The sequence below is a fragment of the Anopheles ziemanni genome, chromosome 3, assembly GCF_943734765.1.
Source record: "Anopheles ziemanni chromosome 3, idAnoZiCoDA_A2_x.2, whole genome shotgun sequence".
Taxonomy (NCBI): domain Eukaryota; kingdom Metazoa; phylum Arthropoda; class Insecta; order Diptera; family Culicidae; genus Anopheles; species Anopheles ziemanni.
In genome coordinates, this window is record NC_080706.1 from 68003473 (window position 1) to 68023337 (window position 19865).

At 45.6% G+C, this 19865-nt stretch overlaps 2 protein-coding genes across 2 annotated transcripts; both read right to left on the reverse strand.

Annotated features, from left to right (window-relative positions):
- Positions 1-1258: 1258 nt before the first annotated feature.
- LOC131285329 (conserved oligomeric Golgi complex subunit 8) lies at positions 1259-3232 on the reverse strand. The gene is made up of 3 exons (XM_058314182.1): positions 3134-3232; positions 2567-3042; positions 1259-2503 (listed from the first exon to the last, which is right to left on the reverse strand). The coding sequence occupies exons 1-3, from the start codon at positions 3186-3188 to the stop codon at positions 1259-1261; spliced, it is 1776 nt and encodes a 591-aa protein (XP_058170165.1). The 5' UTR covers positions 3189-3232.
- Positions 3233-6305: 3073 nt separating this feature from the next.
- Positions 6306-19594, reverse strand: LOC131286384 (E3 ubiquitin-protein ligase SH3RF3). Its single transcript, XM_058315331.1, has 10 exons — positions 18888-19594; positions 10614-10722; positions 10115-10535; positions 9615-9962; positions 8821-9452; positions 8572-8693; positions 7873-8495; positions 6986-7213; positions 6647-6910; positions 6306-6574 (listed from the first exon to the last, which is right to left on the reverse strand). The coding sequence occupies exons 1-10, from the start codon at positions 18999-19001 to the stop codon at positions 6400-6402; spliced, it is 3036 nt and encodes a 1011-aa protein (XP_058171314.1). The 5' UTR covers positions 19002-19594; the 3' UTR covers positions 6306-6399.
- Positions 19595-19865: the final 271 nt, after the last annotated feature.

The window sequence follows — 19865 nt, forward strand, 5'->3', positions numbered from 1 at the left end:
GTTTCTGCTCTATCCTCTTGCCCTCTAGAAAGTATTCTAAAGTGAAATTAATTGCATTTAATTAGAGTTTAGTGGCGTAATATAAATTACTTAAAATCTTGAAAAAGATGGCATCAAAGCTAAGTGATTAAGTCGGATCAATAATTTTCCACTTATGTTTATACAAATGGTTTGCGTAGAAAGATAGAAAAAGAGTTTCACGTTGCACTTCCCACTCCTCAAAACCTCAACAGAGCTTCCCCCGAAATCAACGAACAAAAAATTTCCCCAAGAATTTAGAGCAAGTAAGCGAGTGTAAAGCCCATTTTGAACGATAGAAACCTTTGCTTAATTTTCTCAGACACTTGTAAATTACCATGGCAACATGTGAAATACTTCATAAGTATCTGACAATTAGGTTTATGGGAAAACTGCTATCGTTTAAAAACGGCGAAACGAAGACGAACCGTTTGCAATGGATTGTTTCGGAAGGAAATTTTATTGCAAAAATACAAGAAAATCTAGTCATATATAATTTTGCTGCCCACTGATATTCATAGATCGAACAACAATAACGATAAATGATTGATAAATGAAAAAGGCCATAGGTTCGGACTTCCGAAACGAACAATGAGTGTTCAGAAAAGGATTAATTTTTGCAGTTCTTTTTCACCTTCGAAACAAATTGTTACGTTGGGAAGGGGGGCAAAGAATGCACGACAGTTTTCAAATGAGATTAGTTTAAGTATCGAGCGCGCGTTAGGTTTCATGTTTGACCCGGAAAGCATTTAGCCGCACCACGATCGGTTTTGCGTTCGTTTCAGGAACGATCGGTTACGTAGTAGTAAGCTTGTAAGAGATTTAATTTAACCTATACGGAATAGCAGCCCGCCCGCCCCTCCCCCCGTAGGGTATAATATTAAACATAATTTATGAAATTGAGGCGGAAAAAAGAACAACTAATTACACAGTGAAAACCATGCGATCAACTTCCACCCAAGTAATAGAGAAATGGCGGTCCCATCGACCGTGCGGCGTGTGTTAAGGTGAGAAAAAATAGCTCTAAGCATTCAAAAATCGCAAAACGTGATGTGGTAAAGAAATCAATAAAATTTAATACTATGGAAAAGTGGCGTTCTTCAAAAGGGGTGGGAAAACATCCGAACAAAGTTTTACAAGACAAACCGAATCTGGGGAACCTTATTCGTGTGGGAAAAGGAAAATCAATGAAGACTTGATTGAACAAATTGTACGTTTCCCGGAGGGGGTCTCTTTTGCTTTATTGATCAGTAACACTAACGTCCACGTTGGCTTCTTCCCGACTCACCGACTCCTCGACAGCAGGATTCACGTTCATATCGGCCACCTGCTTGATCACCGTGTCGATCCGATCCGGGAGCAGGTAGGCGATCGGTTCGAGAATTTTCACTTGCCTCAAATACGTGATGCCGTGTTTCTGCAGCGTGAGCACATTGATGCCCAGATGGCTGGCCAGGGTCGCCGGGGGGAAAATGACGTGTATGCACCGCTGCAGATACGGGATGAGGTCGTAGGCAAAGCACGAACACAACCTGATGAAGCACTCGCGCTCGGTCGGTGCGAAGGCCTGCTGCTCCTGCCGGTAGAACCCGAGAATGCCACGGCAAACCTGCTCCAGCGACCCCTCCACCAGCTCCGTTACGCGCGTGGCCAGTGCGATGGGCGAGCAGAGGCGCAATTCGTTGAACACACTCAACAGTTCGTTGCAGTAGAGTGCGAGCGGTTCGAAGTCGAGCAGCATGTCCGGCGGTTGTACCGATCCGGCAGTATCTTCGGACGACGCACCAGCCCGGAGATCCTCCCGCTGCCGCTTGATCATGCTGGGCACTTTGTTGATCAGCGTGTAGCGTTCGATTTCACGCTCGAACTGTGCCGTCACGCGAACCATGGCCGCCCGGAACCCATCACCGATGACGCGCACGAACACGGGTGCCACCAGGGCTCGAAAGTCGACACCGACGCGACTAAACGATAGGCCAAAGTACATGCACTGGCCGAGGATCGTGTCGTACGAGGTTATATCGTTCGAGGCAAGATCGCGCTCGAGCGTACGCACAAAGTCCATGATCTGGTCGTGCAGCCAGCTGTGGAAAATTTTACCATCATCACCGGCCAACCGTTCATGGTCGGCCGTGACTTGTCCCCCGGCGCCGTGCAGCTGGAACGATGCGTCTTCGGCATCGTCGATGGGAAAGATTGCCCGATACTGGGTGATGATGTTGAACAGATGCACCCTTGTCGCCTCGATCGTTTTCGTGAGATGCAGATGTGCGTCTTCATCCGGAATGGACGCAAGCAGATCCTTCAGCCAGCTGGTGCGCGCTTGTAGGAATTTAAGCTTCAGCTCGGAGGTGGAGAAGGCTTGCATTCGACGCAGATAGCCGACCACCTGGAGGCACTTTGGGAGCTGCAGATCGGTGCGGAGCTGCGCTAGCAACTGCATTAACATCGTATGCCAGGCGGATTCTACCGCTTCATTAATACTCTATTGAAAGACAGTGGAGTTAATCAGATGTGTTCCGGGATTATCAACGTCAAACTTGCTTACCTCAATCACCGGAATGTTACCATGCTTCGTTGCCAACCGCTGCACGTACGCCGACAGCTCCAGCGCTTCCTCGTACTTTCCCTCCCGGATGCAGCTGTCCATCAGCTGGGGCAGCTCGAGAATCTCCAGCAGTTCCGCGTTTCGCATCAGCGTCAACGAGTTGAGCCGCCGGGCCGCGTTGATGTCGGCCGAGCTTTGCTGGAACGACTGGCAGGCGGCAATGAATTTGGGCCACTTCTCACCGAGACAATCGAGCTTCTGCTCCGTCGCAACAAACTCGCGATAGATTTCGCGAGAACTTTCCGCCGTCCGGATGAACGTGTGGTAGTTCGAGATGGCAAGGTCCTGCGTCTGCTCCACATTCTGCCGGTGCTCGTCCTGCAGGCGAACCTTTTCCTTCTTCAGCTCTTCCGCCTTGTACGTGCCGAGCTTGTGCAGGTAATCGGCCACGTCGGTTGTGTCTTGGGCCGCAAGTTCTAGTAGCAAGAGAAAAGTGATTTAATATCAACGAATTAAGCGAATCACTGAAAGCCATCCGGTTACGCTCGGCAACATCCCTTAACTTACCTTCATAATCGTCCGGAAAGATGAATTTTAAAACCTTTTCACTCTCGTAATCCATTTTCGTAAACAGATGATCAACAAAAACATTCCACCAAAGCACCAGGTTACTGTAACATGCTTCAGAATCTTACACGCGATCTAGACTATAGCGCGACGTCCCGTCACGAAACGCGACGTCGCCTGATAGGCGGCTGAACTCTATACAAAAAAAACTGCCGCACAAATCGCGCTAGACGATGCCAGGTGTAAAAACAGCGAAAAACACGACGCCGCGCTGGCTTTTGTCACGCTGTTTGTACGCTAGGCATCGTCTAGCGCGATTTGTGCGGTAGTTTTTTGTATGGAGTTCAGCCGCCTGTCAGGCGACGTCGCGTTTCGTGACGGGACGTCGCGCTATAGTCTAGATCTCGTGCTAGGAGAATACTTCGATTAAAGTAACCTTGGTTAATCCGTATGTTACCAAGGAAATGACATGTCAGGTAGCTTCAATCGTAATGAATAACCATAATTTGGAAAAATTAATTAATTTCAAATCAAACATCTTCGCTAAGAAACTCTCACATAAATTAACGAAAACAAGCACCACTAAATATGCAACAATCCAAGAAAATGTGAAAACTTTAGGAGATCCTTTGTATTAACTTGCAAGGAGTTTAGATTTGGTTGTAGAGCAATAAAACTTATAATTTTTAGAACCTTATTCATTAATTTTTCTTCATTTCAGTTGATTTCAAGTAACCTCAACGCTCAGGAGACATAAATTGTGGAGTCTACAGATTTTGTTTTTAAATCAATCAAAATTTCTCAACAGTGGAAAACTGCATAACCCCAGAAGCTCATATTTCTTATTTGTTTCAGATTTATTTCTTCTTCTAAGTACAATTAACCACCGGTCCATCAAGAGAAAAGACATTCACACAAATACACAGATAATCGATACTGCTATCAAATGTCCCAGCTGCGATATTCGGCGCAAACGAGCTCCTGCTAGGGCTAATTCACTAAATTGGCCCACGTTTTTTCCCCCGAGCACTCTCCAGTGTACACTATCATCGAACGTAAAAGCGTGTAAATAAATACTGTGTTCCGACACTCCTGTGTCTCTTTATCTCTCTCTATCTCTTCCTTCCGACGGACAAGGACACACAAGCACATACACACAGATACATACACACAGTGAGTACAGTGAGACACTTTTGGTGCAATTGTACTAAACTGAAGTTGCTACTTCCTCAACGTCGCTATACCGGAAAATATGGGCGCAACGAGGATTAAGGGTTGTTATGGATGGATTTTGGATTGGCCAATTCGTCGATCGTCGTCTGCTCGGTCGACCGGTAGGTATATCAAATTTTGGTGTTACACGATAGTACTTTTAACCTGTATAAACAGGAGGCGGGGAGAGGGTGACATGCACCATCACCGCTCCTTAATTCTTTTCGTTTTTTGTTCTTGATCTCTCCTTCTCGTATTCAAAATAAGCAATTATGCTAAATACCGATTGGCTTATTCAAATTTTCTATCTTTTTGCTTTTTTGTATTATTTTTTTTATCTAGACTAGTCCACCCTGTGTTTCGTAGCTCGTATCGGACGCACCTGAACACGGCCAATCTTGTTTTTGCAGTGCTTCCAAATATCTTCGACCATCACCACGGTCTTTCCGGATTCCTTCCACCGAAAGTGTAGTCTAACACGTGCATGGTTTTGTATATATGCCTTTCTTTTTACGAGTATTCCTTACAACTACACCATCCCTATTCGAAAGACCGCTCCTCCATGATTAGTTATTTCTAATACCGATTTTAGTACAGCATTGTATTTCCCTAATATCATTGCGCGTTAGATCTTGCTTTACATATAACTTTCAACAGTTAGCAAATATGCATGCTACGTGGTTTGTTTTAAATATTTCCTTTGATGAAATTTTGTTCACCTAACTTTCACCTTGCATGCTCAATGCGAAACATTGCAGTTATTAACATAACACGGCCATATTCATAGTATTTGCATCCCTTTTTCGTCTTTCCTACATACACACACACATACATCTTGTCACATATGCGAGAACACTGTTTTGAGAGTTTTTGTACAATTTGAATATGCTAAAATTCCATCACACTTTCACAGTTAACGAACAAGTAGTAGCACTAGAAGAAGGTAATTAGCAGTGGCTAGGTAGTTGGAGCAGGTGTTTTTTTTTCTCTTGTGGATAATTGTGTGGTTCTAACATCGCTTGCTTTGTTTACGCTCTCTATATAGGTTTGTGCTTATTGCAAGGAGTAATCTATTTTATAGATTAAAATCCTATTTCCGATTTAAAACAATACTATAATTAAAACAAACTTTGAGATAAAAGGGCAACAGCGGGCATTGCGCGCTGGGAAGTGTTTTTTTCCGCTGCATTCAAACGTGCCACTGCTATAGGAAGTTACTATTTCTACAGATATGGCGAATGTGCTTTATTAAATGCAAATCGGCACCAACAACGTTCCTAATTCATTCGAAAAGAATACAAAGCACGAAGCAAAATAAGAATTGGAAATGAAAACGAACCCTTACAAAGTAAATATCATTATAAAACATTGCAGATACGAAGGAATTAAGAAATAATATATATAGGCACCATCAAGTAAAGAGCAGACTTTGTGTAGGTTTTCCAATGGGAAGAGTATCCATATGTTGAGTTGAGGGGCTAAAACAAAATCGTTTGCGTTTTATGCTTGTAGACCCAGTTCGACGTAGCGATTAAGATAAGCTCATATCGTTTTTTTTGTGTATTGCTATCGACTGTAACGAAAGCCACGCAGGAAAACAAAAGTTTCGCGGCAGAGAGATTCGTGAAGCGACGTTGGCACAGCCCACGGCGTGTTCACAAAACACGATGTTTAAGTTACTTCGCATGTGATCACTATTACGAAGTTTGAAATGAAGAAAATAGGAAACATAAAACTATCATCTTTCCATTCAATTGCTAACTCAGGATCAAGACATAGCTGATTTACCGAACCAATAGAAGTAAACTGGGACCGAAACACTACGTTTTCTGAGGTTATAGACCTAGACCTGCTGCAGGTCCTAACCGAGTTTTTTTTAAGAAATCCCATCAGGTCACTGGAACCATTCACATCAACATTCCAAGGTACAAATGGTATCAACTGTTGTGCACAGCAGCACGTTGTTCCTTCCTTTTTGCGGGGGCGCGATTGAATGCCAGAAAACCGGCGGTACCGCCCATCATCAGCGGGGTGCGGCGTTACTGGAAACGATGTCATGTGTCCACCGGTTCGACAAAGGACGCCGGGAAGAGTCCAGTTTTGCCGGAGCGTGCGTGCGTCCCTTTGTACCAACCGTTGTCGCGTTTCTTGTGCACCATGACGATGTCACCCACCCGCAGCTCAAGCTCGTACTCGCTGTTGGGCGGGTAAGGGACAATGCATTTAAACCTGTGGAGGGAACACAAGGTGAAACGATAAGAGACCGAATCCCAATCCCGATTCCTTGCTCCCGACGCTTACCTTTCTCGAACCGATTGCGAATGAGACGACTTGGAAGAAGATGATTTCGAGGGGGTGCCATTACTGGCCGACTGTGCATTGGGGTGCTGAGACGGGCCGAGCTGGGAGATGATGGCGGACGCGTCGAGGCTCTGCGACTTTCGGTGGTAGATCTGCGTCTGCTGTTTGGCAGCCATGTGCGACGAGGAAGTCGATGCGGGCGCCTCGTGGGCAATGTGTTTCGGCATCGCCGTGACGACGCTATGGTCCGCTCCGTACTTGAAACTAAAATTAATGAAGCGAAAAAGAGGGAATTAAAACTATACTGTTTCTGGTCGTTAAACAAACACCCGCTCTCACCCTTGCATCGATGGTCGTTCCTTGTGGGGTTTGATGCGCTGCGAACCGTACATCAAGGGAGCGTTTTCTCCGCGTCCCATACCACTAGGGAAGGCTGGATTCTGTTGGTGGTGTTGTGCCGATTGCTGCTGCTGCTGCTGCTGATGTGGACCATGTCCAACACCACCACCGTTCATCATCAAATCCATCGGTAAATTCTGCAACAGCTGACTGGGACACGAACCGGAACTGAAGGGGGACAAGAAAATGGGGAGCAGAGATTTAAAACAAAGCCTCATCAAGAGCGAAAATGAATGTACAGTATACTCCGCATGCGGATATTCGACGTTCTACTGTACGAGGAGTTTGACGAATTTTTGGAGTAAAGTTAAGAACTTTGTTTCTTATGTGTGTTATGTGTACTATTAATTTTATCAGGGTTTTGCTAAATTTCTGCAAAAAAACGGTAACACCAATCGGGGGTCTTTAAACGTGAGTACAAATTTGTCAGTTTTATACGTTTTCTGCATTTATAAAAAGCAAAACAAAGCTGTCTTCAACATGATAATTCGCTGATAAAGATCAAAACTACCCTATCAGAGTTTGTGAACTTGGCTGAACAAGGCCCCAGTAATGTTTACCTATTCTTTGTCGAAGTTTACTCTATACATTAAAATACCCTGTGAACTGAACGTTTCGACACTTTTACTGACTAAAGAACAAATGTTCTTTTGTTTCGACATCGTTATGTTTTCTACTTTTTGGTTATTTTTTCTAATAGTTCACACAATAATCTTTCCAGTGCTGTCATATTTATCTTAATATTGTTACGCAAATGTGAGAAATAATTTTCTAAAATGTAGTCCAAAATTCATCACGCACCCTGATATATTTTCCTTCAAACTTACCGAACATGCACCGGATTAACGATCTGCTGGAAGTTGGGCTTAGCTACCGGTCCTGCCCCGCTAGCTGGACTGCCACTGGGAGACGATTTTCCACCACCACCATTTCCCGCCGTCTCCTCGAACAACGAACCATCGCTTGTGTAGGCCGGATTGGCCGTGCCACCGGAGCAACCGGTTGGTGATTTCGAGCGTTTCATGTTCGTCAACCGCTTCATCAGACTGACCGCAGACGAGTCCTTTTTCACCTTTCCCGTCGCGGCCGCCGATGAAGGTGGCGTCGTGGTCGCCGCATCCGATCCCGTCGTGGTGTGTTGCGGCGTATCATTGCTCGGGGAACCACCACCACCGACGTCGAGCGAACTTTGCCGGCCAAAGATGGACTCGATGTACTTCATACCCTGTTGTTGCTGTTGTTGCTGCTGCTGCTGGTTAGTGTTTCGTGGCGGAAGCTCGGGCAGTTGCAGCGGCAGCTGAAGCGGGGAAGACGAACCTCCGTTCGGGGAATTGTTCATGGCACCAGCGGAACCGCCGCCACCACCGTTCGCTGCCGAGGATCCGGAGTGCGGACTGGAAACGTTGTTAAGCTTCCCGGAAGAATTTGCATTCGCATTACGGCCACCGGACTGGAAAAAAGGGGACGCATGTAAACGAATGGTACCTTGAGGTTTATTGGTATGAAAAAGGCTGTCATTTGCTTACCGCAGCACCTTCACGGCCCTTGTAGATTTGCACATAGTTTCCAGGGAATACACCGGATTTCTTCTGCCAATTGGTGCCCTTAAACCAGCCGTCCTGACAACGTTCCGTGACATAATAGATTGCTAGAAAAAAGAGAAAGACAAAACACCCTTTGTTCAGTCGATACGTTTTCCATAAACTTTCATAAAATCCACAACAAATATGATCATAGAAATTATGACTATACCATAGTATAGTTAACTAACTCACATCCTTTCTTCAGCTCCAGCTCGTCCGGTTTCTGCGGTTTGTACGGGTATAGGGCGACGTAGGTGGTCGGTAGCTGCGGATGGGCCTGGTACATTTGACTAGCTTTCGTCAGGTTACACTTCTGATAGGAGGCCGCGGCGGCGTTGCCCGACGATGAACCCGGACTATCTGCCATCGCCATCGGAACCGGATGACGCGCCGTCTCCGTGTCACTGTTTAACATTTCCGTCGAATGCCGATGCGCCACCGGTTGGTTCGGTTGCAACGCGCCGCTCCCGGCAACGCTGGTCGACGCTGATCCAGCCGAACCCGCGCCACTGTTCGGCATACCGAAGGTGGCCGTCGTTAGTGAATGTCGTTTCTCCCGATTGGCTGGATCGGAACGATGGTGCTGCTGCTTCGATTGTGGCTTGCTGGCGGTAGGGGCCACGGTCGTCGCGCCGGAAGGTTGCGACTGCAGGAAGTGAGCTGTCGGACTGCTCGGAGCCGTGCTGGAATTCGAGCTCGTCGTGCTGGTCGACGAGTTGGGGCTCGTAGTGACGCTCGAGCTCGTATCGCTGCTGCTGGTGGCACTAGCATGTAGGTCGAATGGAGTCGGCGGAACGGTCCTATTGGAATTGTTTCCCATCAGGCTAGAAATGAGATGACAAATGGTTTATATGAGCAAAATGTTTGTTGATGGAGCTCATTTATTTAAATTTTATCATGTTTCTTCTATTGATTTTTGTTCGTAACATATTCTAATAAATTGTCTTCAATGAAAAAAAAACCCTCTTCTCCACACCGACACCTACTGTTTCAGTGAGCTGTCCATCAGATGCTTGGCGAGACCGTTCATCTCGACGAACGAAATCGGAAAGATGCCGATCTTCTCCGCTATCCGGCCCTCGGCCCAATTCTGGTCGACGCGCCGCAGAACGTGGATGAGGGCACCCTTTTTGAACGTCAGGCAGCCCTCCTCCTCGGACGGGCCCATCCGGAAGTCGTACAGTGCCTTGCACTGCGGGAACGGCAGCGGTACGATCACCTTGATGTGGTTCAGTGGCACCGCACCCTCCTTCCCGTTCACCTCGCCCACGCACCAGTTGTGGTCGATTTTCTTCTTCAGCAGAATAATGTCACCCTTGCGGAAGCTAATATCACTGCAGAATGGAGAAATAGAAAGAAAGTCAACCAACGGCCGTTGTGGTGGCATTTGTTTTCTTTTTCTCGTGAACAAAGGCAATGGCCAGATGGCTTTGCATATGCATTACATGATACATTCCAGTGCTCGCGGGCGGCTTCCTTGGCATACCTGGTTTCGCTGGATGAAAAATCGTAGAACGCCTTCGCGTGTGGGATTTTGGACAAGTCTAGGGCCGCGTTGGATGCTGCCGTGGTCGTCGTCGTCGTCGCGGAACTGATTGTGACGGCATTCGAGGCAATAATTCGCGACAACGGCTGATGGTGGTGCTGATGCTGCTGCTGCTGATGTGGTCCCTGTTCGCTGCCACCAGTTCCACCGTGGGCCATCGATTTGCCCATTTTAGCCCCACCCGATGATGGATGTTGCTGATGATGGAGGTGCTGCTGGTGCTGGTGGTGGTGGTGATAGCCACCGCCCGCGTTCGGAGCGGCGCCCTGTGATTGATTACGATTGCACGTGGGTTTGCCATTATTGCCGGGGGAGGGTTGGTGGTTGGTATTTTGACTATTCAATTCCGCCGTCTTCATGCCTAGAAAACAGTGCGCGAAACAGGGTCGAGTGTGTGTTAATTGATCGTGTTCGGCCATCGGTCAGCGTCCGGTCTTACCTTCTAGAATACGCATCAGCAGCACGTTTGGAGGTAGCTCGTCTATTCGCACCTCCACCAGGACGCGACATTCCGGGCAGCGTAGTTCCTGATGGCTCGCAACGATTTCCTGTGTTTGAGAAAATGTAAAAGAGAAAGCATGAGAACAAGGAGAAAAACGAATGTCGCCAATTAGTTCGCGCTATCGTTCCGGTATATATTGGAGGGTCGTAAAAAAATAAAGTCACCCGATAGCACCCGTGTTATCTTTTGGGTTCAGGAGTGCGCGCCAAGTTACGGCGAAACAAGATAATCGACACTTGATGCCCTGGAGGATGTTGCTGTCAGCATTTTCAACAAGTTGTTGCGCGCGGAATACTATCTAAGGGAGCCGCTTTTTCCAGTTCTACAATGTCGGAAAAATAGAGCTTTATCTTTCAAGCAATGACAGTGACTTACGAATATTACATCACAAACCCCTCCCTAGTTCCCAACCGTCACATCCGGAAATAGGACTACCCGAACCCGATGATGAACAACATGAAAGATCTAGTTCTGCATTTTCTCGGAAGTTCATCGCAATCCCCTCTCGTGATGTAAATGTGAAACCTCAAAAACTCCTAGAATCCTTACAGTTTCCAGCGACGAAGCGGGATCGGGAAAGAACCATACACCCAAGCGAACGGAACAACGGAGATGTAGAAACCTAAAAATAAAGCCCAGGGTCATCCATCACATCGGCAATGCAGCCCGCTTTTCCTTCGTCCTTATGACCTTTTCCCTCCCCTTTTACGAAGGAGTTTATTACATCAGTGATGGTGTCGTCGTCGGGTGGGATTTTTTTTTGCTTCCTCAAGTGTCTCAAATAACATCAACTAGAATGCACATACTTTTCCTTGCCATCCTTTGTAGGCCTTTTATCTTTTGCCTCTTCTGGAGGCTCGTGGGCGCTTCGCCGAATCCGGGATCACAGAAATAAAGCCAATGGGCAGCGTCGTCTCCGTTCCCCGGCTGACCGATACCGGTTTTGGGCCAGTTGTTTTAGCTGCATCCCGCGGGGCCACAGCCGAATGCTGGCATGCGAAAATACAACATTTTCACGCTATCGGACTTTCTTCTCGTCTATTGACTCTGGCATGCTGGGCGCGTTCCTGGCCAGCAAAATAAGCACAACCCCAACACGGTGCTCCGACAAATGCCATATGTTGCTGCAAACCGTAGAGAGAGTACGTTGAAGTTGCCGAGATGTGGAAAACGTGTTTTGCATCTGGGCATAGTTCCAGCATTCCACGCTTGCCTTTTCCTGTGGGAGGCGAGCGGGAAAGAAGGGTTCTTTCCACAACGGGCACTTTCTTCCGTTTTTCTCTCATTGGTTTTGCTCGGCAGAAGTAAAAAGTCGCAATCAACAACCATATACACACTGATGCCATGTAATTATTATAGTTGTTACCTAAAACCCAAAGATGGAGGGTCGTAATGTGCTCGGACACAAGTTGTTGTAGACTCATTAGCAATTCTTCCGTTGAGTTCTTTTTTTTTGCTTCACTATTCCTGAAGCAGTAGCGAAATTATTCGGTAAAATTATTCAAGTGCACAAAAACCGGCTCCAGCGTCTGTACGACCACACATTAGACAAAAGAAGAAAATAATGCAGGTAACCATCCAGCATAACAGGATGGTGGTCATTTTTTGTTGTCACACATTTGAATATGAACAAAAACATTAACGCATACATACCACCTTGCGACTGAGAAGATATTTATCTAAATTACGTTCCTTTAGAGCAGGGGTCGGCAAATACGACCCGCGGGCGAAATCCGGCCCATAATAAAATTTTAGTTTTTATACAAAAAATCCATCACAATTTTTAGCGGATTTGCTCACGATGTCAGGGTTTTTCTTCCCCAACATGAAGATTAAAATTGTTGAACGAATTATTCAATACCAAATGACTTTCTAGTATAATTTTTATTAAACTTTTTCGGTAAAATCCCAAATGAAGCCCCCCCAGCCGAAATCGCTGTTGTGGCTACACCATTTGTGAGCGGATGCACCTTAAAGGTATGCAATTGGTGAAACAAATGCCGTTGTGTGAACCGTTTGAATTGAATTCTCGTTAAATTAAAGATGATGATTATACTGGAAAGGATGTACAACATAAACTCCCTCATGCATTACTTACATGAGTGTATCAAAATTCGGCTACGCCATCAACGTAGGGGTGCGGTATGAGGGGAGCCCACGGGCCCCCCTTATTTCACAAATTTATAACAAACTCCCTTTTTCGGTAGACCTAGCGCAGTCCGCTCGCTGCGCTCGCTGCGGGCGCGCCGCCGTTTCAAACTCATTTCTTCAGTCCAACTCATTGGTTTATGATCTCCATCTTGCTCAGTTTAACCGATTAGTTCAAGTCATTACAGCTTCTAACGGTAATTCAACGGTTCAAATATTCAAACCGAATTGATGTGCCACCTATTGCATACTTTCAGGCGCACACGTGGAAAAAATGACGACGATGCGGCGACTAGGGGGCCTCATTTGGGATTATACCACTTTTTCTATCGTACTGGTATAATAGATCGTTTTAAAATGTTCTAGCGTCATGAGCCTCCTCCAAAATCCGATAGCAATAACTCGTTTACTTTGCATCCGAAATAGCTACATTCAAGGAATACAATTTTCATATCCATCACAAAATAAAATAAGGCTCGCAGTATTGAAAACCTATCGAAGCTGACTTATTATAGTTTCCCAGAGAGTACGCCAGTAAAACTAAGATATTTAAAAATAATTTAAAACAGGATTTATTTGAAGTAGAATTGGTAAAAGAGTAAATGAGGCCCCGGGCTAGATTCTCCTCTTCCTACTGGTTCACATTTAGCGCCTGAAGCTATGCAAAGCGCCACACATGCATTCGTTTCGAATTTTTGAACGCTAACGGTTCGCTTTAAAGACCATAACGGTTTAAACTAATCACGCAGTGGGGGTTGAATGCGGGTTAATATACTTTTTCATGTTAAGTTACTAGTAAGTAAACTATACCACACATGATGGACAGCATGAAACAATGAGTTTAGCCGAAGAAATGATTTGGAAACGGCGGCGCGCCCGCAGCGAGCGAAGCGAGCGGACTGCGCTAGGTCTACCGAAAAAGAGAGTTTGTTATAGTTTTGAGAAATAAGGGGGGCCCGTGGGCCCCCCTCATACCGCACCCTTAGGTTGATTGCGTAGCCGAAATTAACGGTACACACTACGGTTCAAATACTCGTAGGTTGAGTTTAACGAATTAATGTATCGCCAATTGCATACATTCAGTTTAAACGTCCACAAGAGGTGTAGCCACGATCGAAAACATGGCGGCCGGGGCCTCATTTACTCTTTTACCGTAGAATTTTTTAAAATTGTTAACAGTAAAATAAACTAACATTTATGTGATGATCAAAATTCAACGTAAAAAAAGCATGAATATGTTTAAGAAAGAATTACGAAAAAAATTCGAATACTTTAGCTTATGCCACTTTTCATGTAATTTTTGTAAATACTATTTTTAAAGTTGATACTCTATTCAACAGGGTTTTGTATTACTTTGAAAACATTAAAGCATTGTTTAAGGTATCCGGCCAGCGCTTTCGGTTCCTCTGTAATTATCCGGCTCTTTTTGGAAAACGTGTGCCGATCCCTGCTTTAGAAGATTCCAGTTGTATTTATACAAATAACGTTCCCAGCCCATCTTGGTTTATAAATAAATTAAAGATGTAAAAAACAACATTCAAATTGTTTGGTACGAGTTGTTCTTACTAATAAAAAATATAAGCACAATTGTATGTTAAATAGGGTACAAAGTAATTAGCGAGCAGCCATACAGAAAACCAACCCGACAGACGATTGAGATAGCACCATTTTTTAATTACTTATTACCAACTGTTAACTGTTCGTTTGGAACATGGCCTGGCCAGGGGTAACTTATACAATTGAGATAAATTTGTCGACCAAGAAAAAAACAAACACATGCTGAATTAAACTTGTCCCCCAGACCTTGCGCCAAAGTTTTGTGAGCCTGGAAATCGTTTCCCGGCCAGATCTGAGGAGTTGGTTTTCTGAGACAAAAAAAATGGTCCTTCGTCGCTGACTCAGAGACCAGCAGCCCGTGGGGTGGTGGTTGTGGTTGTCAGCTGCCATTTGCCATACTTTCTGCGTGGTGCACCACCATCGTGTGGGGTAAGAAGGCGGACGGATGAAGGGGTTGAAAAACGGGGCGCCTTTATTCGTTTCTCGATTCATCTCTCCCGCGCTTGCAAGCAAAAATGCAACGCGATCGTTTGCTCGTTCGCTCGCGGTTTTAAAGGAGAGAACTTGTCTCCTCGGCGAAGACAATTTTGCTGCATAAGAAAGGTGGCCACGGACGGCTCTGGATAGGGAGGCAGTGGGTACAGAAAGGAGGAGGGGGGGTTAGACCAGATCAGGTCGTTCGGTTGTGCGTTGCATAAGCCACAAGGTTGAAGCGGGCGACGCTCCAGCGAAGAAGTTGACGTACAATAAGAGGTTTGGACCGATGTGGTGCGCAATATGATTTAGAATACACACCAGAGAACCCTTCCAGGAAGCGTTTAACAGATTAGGTATTTAATTAAAATAAAGATTAAAAGGAAAAACATGGACGACAAAAAGACCTGTTTTAACATTTTCTTTCAAAAACTGATGCAACCGGGAGCCGGGATATTTTACCATACTGGATCGGACCCTGGAAGACGGCCGAAAAAAAGGCATCTTCCAGTGAATCATAACCCGAAGGAGGGAGGAGGAGGTTTGCGCATCTAAAAACGCTGCTCAGCTTCGCTCAACAACTTCACCGCATGGGGTCTCGGCGTTGGAAGTCTGCACTTCCCCGAACCGATCAAGCGAAGCGATGGTCGAAAAATCTCCATTTCAACAGCTCCGATGCACGTGTTTTTGCCGAAAACCGGTTCGATGACGTTGAGAGAAGAAGCTATCCGGGGTTCGCAAATCCGTTTCACACAAAAAAATAACTGGTTGCGTTCACAAAGCAAGAACAAGTTTAACGAGCGAGCGCGATTACTCCGAGCGATCTTTTCCGAAGGTTTTGGTAAGATAAAAGATTTGCAAAGCGTACGTCGGCGAACGGCGGTTAGTAACAGGAGCAACAGGTAGTGTTTGATGAATAAATTGGAAGCAACATAATTATGTTTAATAGTGAATAAAACGCAAAACGTGTATAGTTGCAAAATTTATCCGTCTCCAGTCATGAATTATAAATCATCAACATAACAAAAGACCAAAAGAACACATCCATGGGCATACTTGCCCGTAAAACAAGCAAATGGCAGCATTTTATTCCGTTCGCGAATGACCTTTTGAAGGCTCATTCGATCATTTTTTGTTTTTTTGAAACTTCATCAGAAACGCCCAACGACGATGCATCGAATTTCCACCTCAATTTTCCATTGGAACACAAACATTTTCCCCCACCGTCCGCGGCTTAAACAAACAACTGTTGGTTCAGCAATTAGTATCCGAAAAACGGTACGTGTGTCCGTGCAACTGAACTGTGTGCAATTATAGGTATCGACACTTTACGCACATCGGTGGCAGCTGCCCGGGGGCCAATACTACGCTGTTGGTCCAGCATTCCCGCGTCCCGTCGTTGGGGCGAGTTTTCTTGTTCGATCCAAGAGCAAGCAAGGCGGAGCAGCGCGCACATACTACTTCTCCCAGGGACAGGGCCGAATGTTCGTTCTAAAAGATAAACAAGATCGTTGAAAGTAATTTTCTCAACTGCATGTTAAATGTGTTGCTAACGTTTGCACTTTCCATCAGCGGTCGAACGAATTCCCGGGTCGAGTGTATGCCGTTTGCCCTTCACAGGGGTTTCGCGTTGGAGAACCGTTTCTAATGGTTCTAAATAATTTACACACAAAATGTATTCCAATTAGCATTACTAGAAGATCGGTAAAGTTTTGGAGGATGATATTTGGTTAGGAAAAAAGAAGTACGACCGACAAACAAATTCCTTTCGTATGCACATAAATACTCCGAAAGCGGCAACAAACGGAGGCTAAAAAGACGAAGGCCAGCTAAAAAACAGCGAAGAAACCGGATCAAGAGCGGATTTAGGTAGAGTAAGGAAGATTACACTTCTGGCTCATGTGAGTGTCACCAAACGTGCACTTTTTTTACTTAACTAAATTTGGCTGAAAAGGGAAGATAACGGCGAATTGATAACAACAATATGCATCTTGACTGAAGGTAATATTCGATACAAACGAAATGTTTAAACACAAATATTAAAGCTTAACAAATAGGGAATGATAAAAATGGTTGGACGTATTTTTAATTAAACAATCGAAACTATATTGACACAACAATACATATAAAGTAACGAGATATGACTCAACAAGACGAATGAAGCAAACATGAGCAAAAAACGAAATGTTTTAATCATTAATAAAATACGAGATGCAGAGAAAGCTATATACCAAAATATGGATTGATTGTTTCTTGAAATGTGACTACATTAAGCAATAATTTCTGTTTGTTACAAACTAGTTTTTTGTTGGTGGTAGAATTCAAGATTTTATCCCTATAACAACCCCATTATTTGCATGGTATTTTTTACTCAATACTTTCTGTAAATCGCACTTTGTTCTCGTTTTTTTTCAAATCTCATATTCATAATAAAAAAACATAAAAATTTCAACAATTTCAATCATCGAACTTGCTACAGATAACAATCAATGGAGGGCTGTTTGGATCGCGGGGAGAAAATCCTTTGCGCACTTCCCGTCCCGGGGCAGTGTACAATTTAACCGACATCACCCCGGGCCCCATCGATGTGCGTCGAATGAACCCCCCCACAATAAACACCGGCAATCCGAGTGCGCAATTATCGATAAAAGCTGAGCGCGAGGAAAGCATTAGAGAAAGGATGAAGAATCGAACGAACGACCGAAAGAACGAACGATGATTAAATCTTCTTTCCTTCGCCTGGTAAAAAGCTGGGAGTCATTCGGCGATCTGAAAAACTGGCCGCGTTTCCGGAAACTATTTTAAGGTATCGTTTCGAACTCGAGGGGTCTGGGGGTGTTAGAACAAAGTTAGTGGAGCTTGTGTACAAAAAAGGGGTGGAAGTATCAAGAGTTCGCGACCGCGACTGAGAAAAATGATCGAATGAAAGAGGAAGGCAAAGTGTAATGTAACGTTGGCGATGTTGTTGTCGGATGAGGTAAGCTGCTTTCGAAGCGCGGCAAAGCGGCCAACATACATATTATTAAAATGAAATGCCCATTCACAAAAACGCACGAAATGAGACGGCAGAATCATGATCGCCGGGAACACCTGAGCGGCATTGGTACACACAAAGTACGGGACGCAAGAAAGGGCCAAGAAAGGGACCCCATGATCCCGCGCCATGTCGGTACACCGCCGCCGGTGAGAACGTCTTACGTGTGTAAACGCGTACCGATGCGATGCGAAAGAAGCGCGAAAGAAAATCCCGCATAGTTTACCATTCTCTGGCTGAAGAACGCCAGAACACAAACATTGCTCGCCGAAGACGGGGAGAGAGACAGCGAACGACGGAAAGGGAAGGAACCACACAGGTTGTGATGGTAATGTGCCATCCGTGGCTTAACCGACCACTTCTTCCGAGGCGTCCATCTTCTTTTCCCAGCCAGAGTGGAGTGTGGAGTCTTTTCCCAGCCTCCAACTGTGGGCGGGCGGGCCGCGAACGAACGGCGCGGTGTGTACACTCCCGGAAGCATGGGATGAGCAACACGGGAACCTGGCGACCTTTAGCCGAGCGGGTTGGCGGTGGGAGGGGCGCCGCAGTGCGAGTATAGGTATCACAACGGAGATATACATCAAAATTCCAGCATCGCAAATGAGCTGCTGCAAAATCAACTGTGCCTTGCGGTGGTTGTATTTTGGAATGCCTTTGCGCGCTCGCTTGCTGTCTGCCCTCATATCCCCCTTGCCCGCTCGCTATCGCATTCCTACGCAATGTGCACAGCCTGCTTGGGCGGGACATTTTCGACAGATTTTATCATTCTCCCATCCGCGCCCCTTTCGCGCCGACACGTTGATCCTTAAAGAAATTGGAAAGGATTATGAAACGGGATTTTGTCAACGAGCCACACACCGCAAATACGTACACGGAGATCGGGGCCCTTTTTTGATCGGGAAACGATTACAAAAATGATCCGACCAAATCCAACTCAAACGCCAACAGAGTATCCTTTTTAGCGGGTTTCGCGGTGATGGCGCAGTTCACTTACTTACCTCCAAACATTTTCGGCAGAAAGTATGCTGGCAGGGCAGCACTTTCGACGAGGAATCCAGCCGTTCCAGGCACACGGAGCATTCCAGCAGATCGTTCAACAACCGTTCGTCCATCTTTGCCCACTCGTCGTCGTCGTCTTCGTCGTCTTCGTGCTTCACCGCGAGAGTGCCTTCCTCTTGAAGGCGCCTTTCGCCTGCTCTTGGTCAGTGCTGTGTTTGCGGTGGTCTGGGCCTGCTTTTCCTGCTTCTACTCCCTCGTACGCGCACACATTTATTCGCGTGAGAAACGCTTCATCACCTGCCTACCGGAGCCCTTTTTCGACGGACCTCGCGCGATACGTAACACGCACTTTAAAATAAAAGAAGAAAAACCCACCGCTACAGACACTTGAAATTCTTGCCCGTTTTGTTGGAATGCCTATTTCCAGGACTTTATCATCGACTCCTTTTTGACAAAAACTTTGCCCACGCACACACGAGCACACTCACGTACAAAAAATACACAGCAGCCTTCGATCGAAACACTACGGATAGTTGAGAACACTTGTTTTATTATTGCGTAAACGGGATGCCGCCGCTTTCTTCGCTTTATGCTTCTTCCCAGCTACGGGCCATCCACTTATTGATAATTATCTCCACAATTACTTATCGATTGCATTGCCGTTCGTGGAGAACTGCGACCGATGGAGAAGATTTTTCACCGTCCAGTTGGATTACATTGGTCGGTTTTTTGTAGAAGGTAAATTAAATTCTTCACCTTGAGCTTTCCTTCTCGCGGGGGAAATGTTTACTCACAACCATTTCCCAAACCGATCAATCATGTCAACCGTGCGCGACGGGGAGAGGAAACGAAAAAAAAACATGTGGGGAAAGGGGGAGTTTTCTTTAGCATATTTTTCCACGCGAAGTGTATCCTCCCGCGCTACGGTATTGTTGTTTTTTCCTTCTTCTTAGTTATCTGCCCTCTTTTAAATGGTA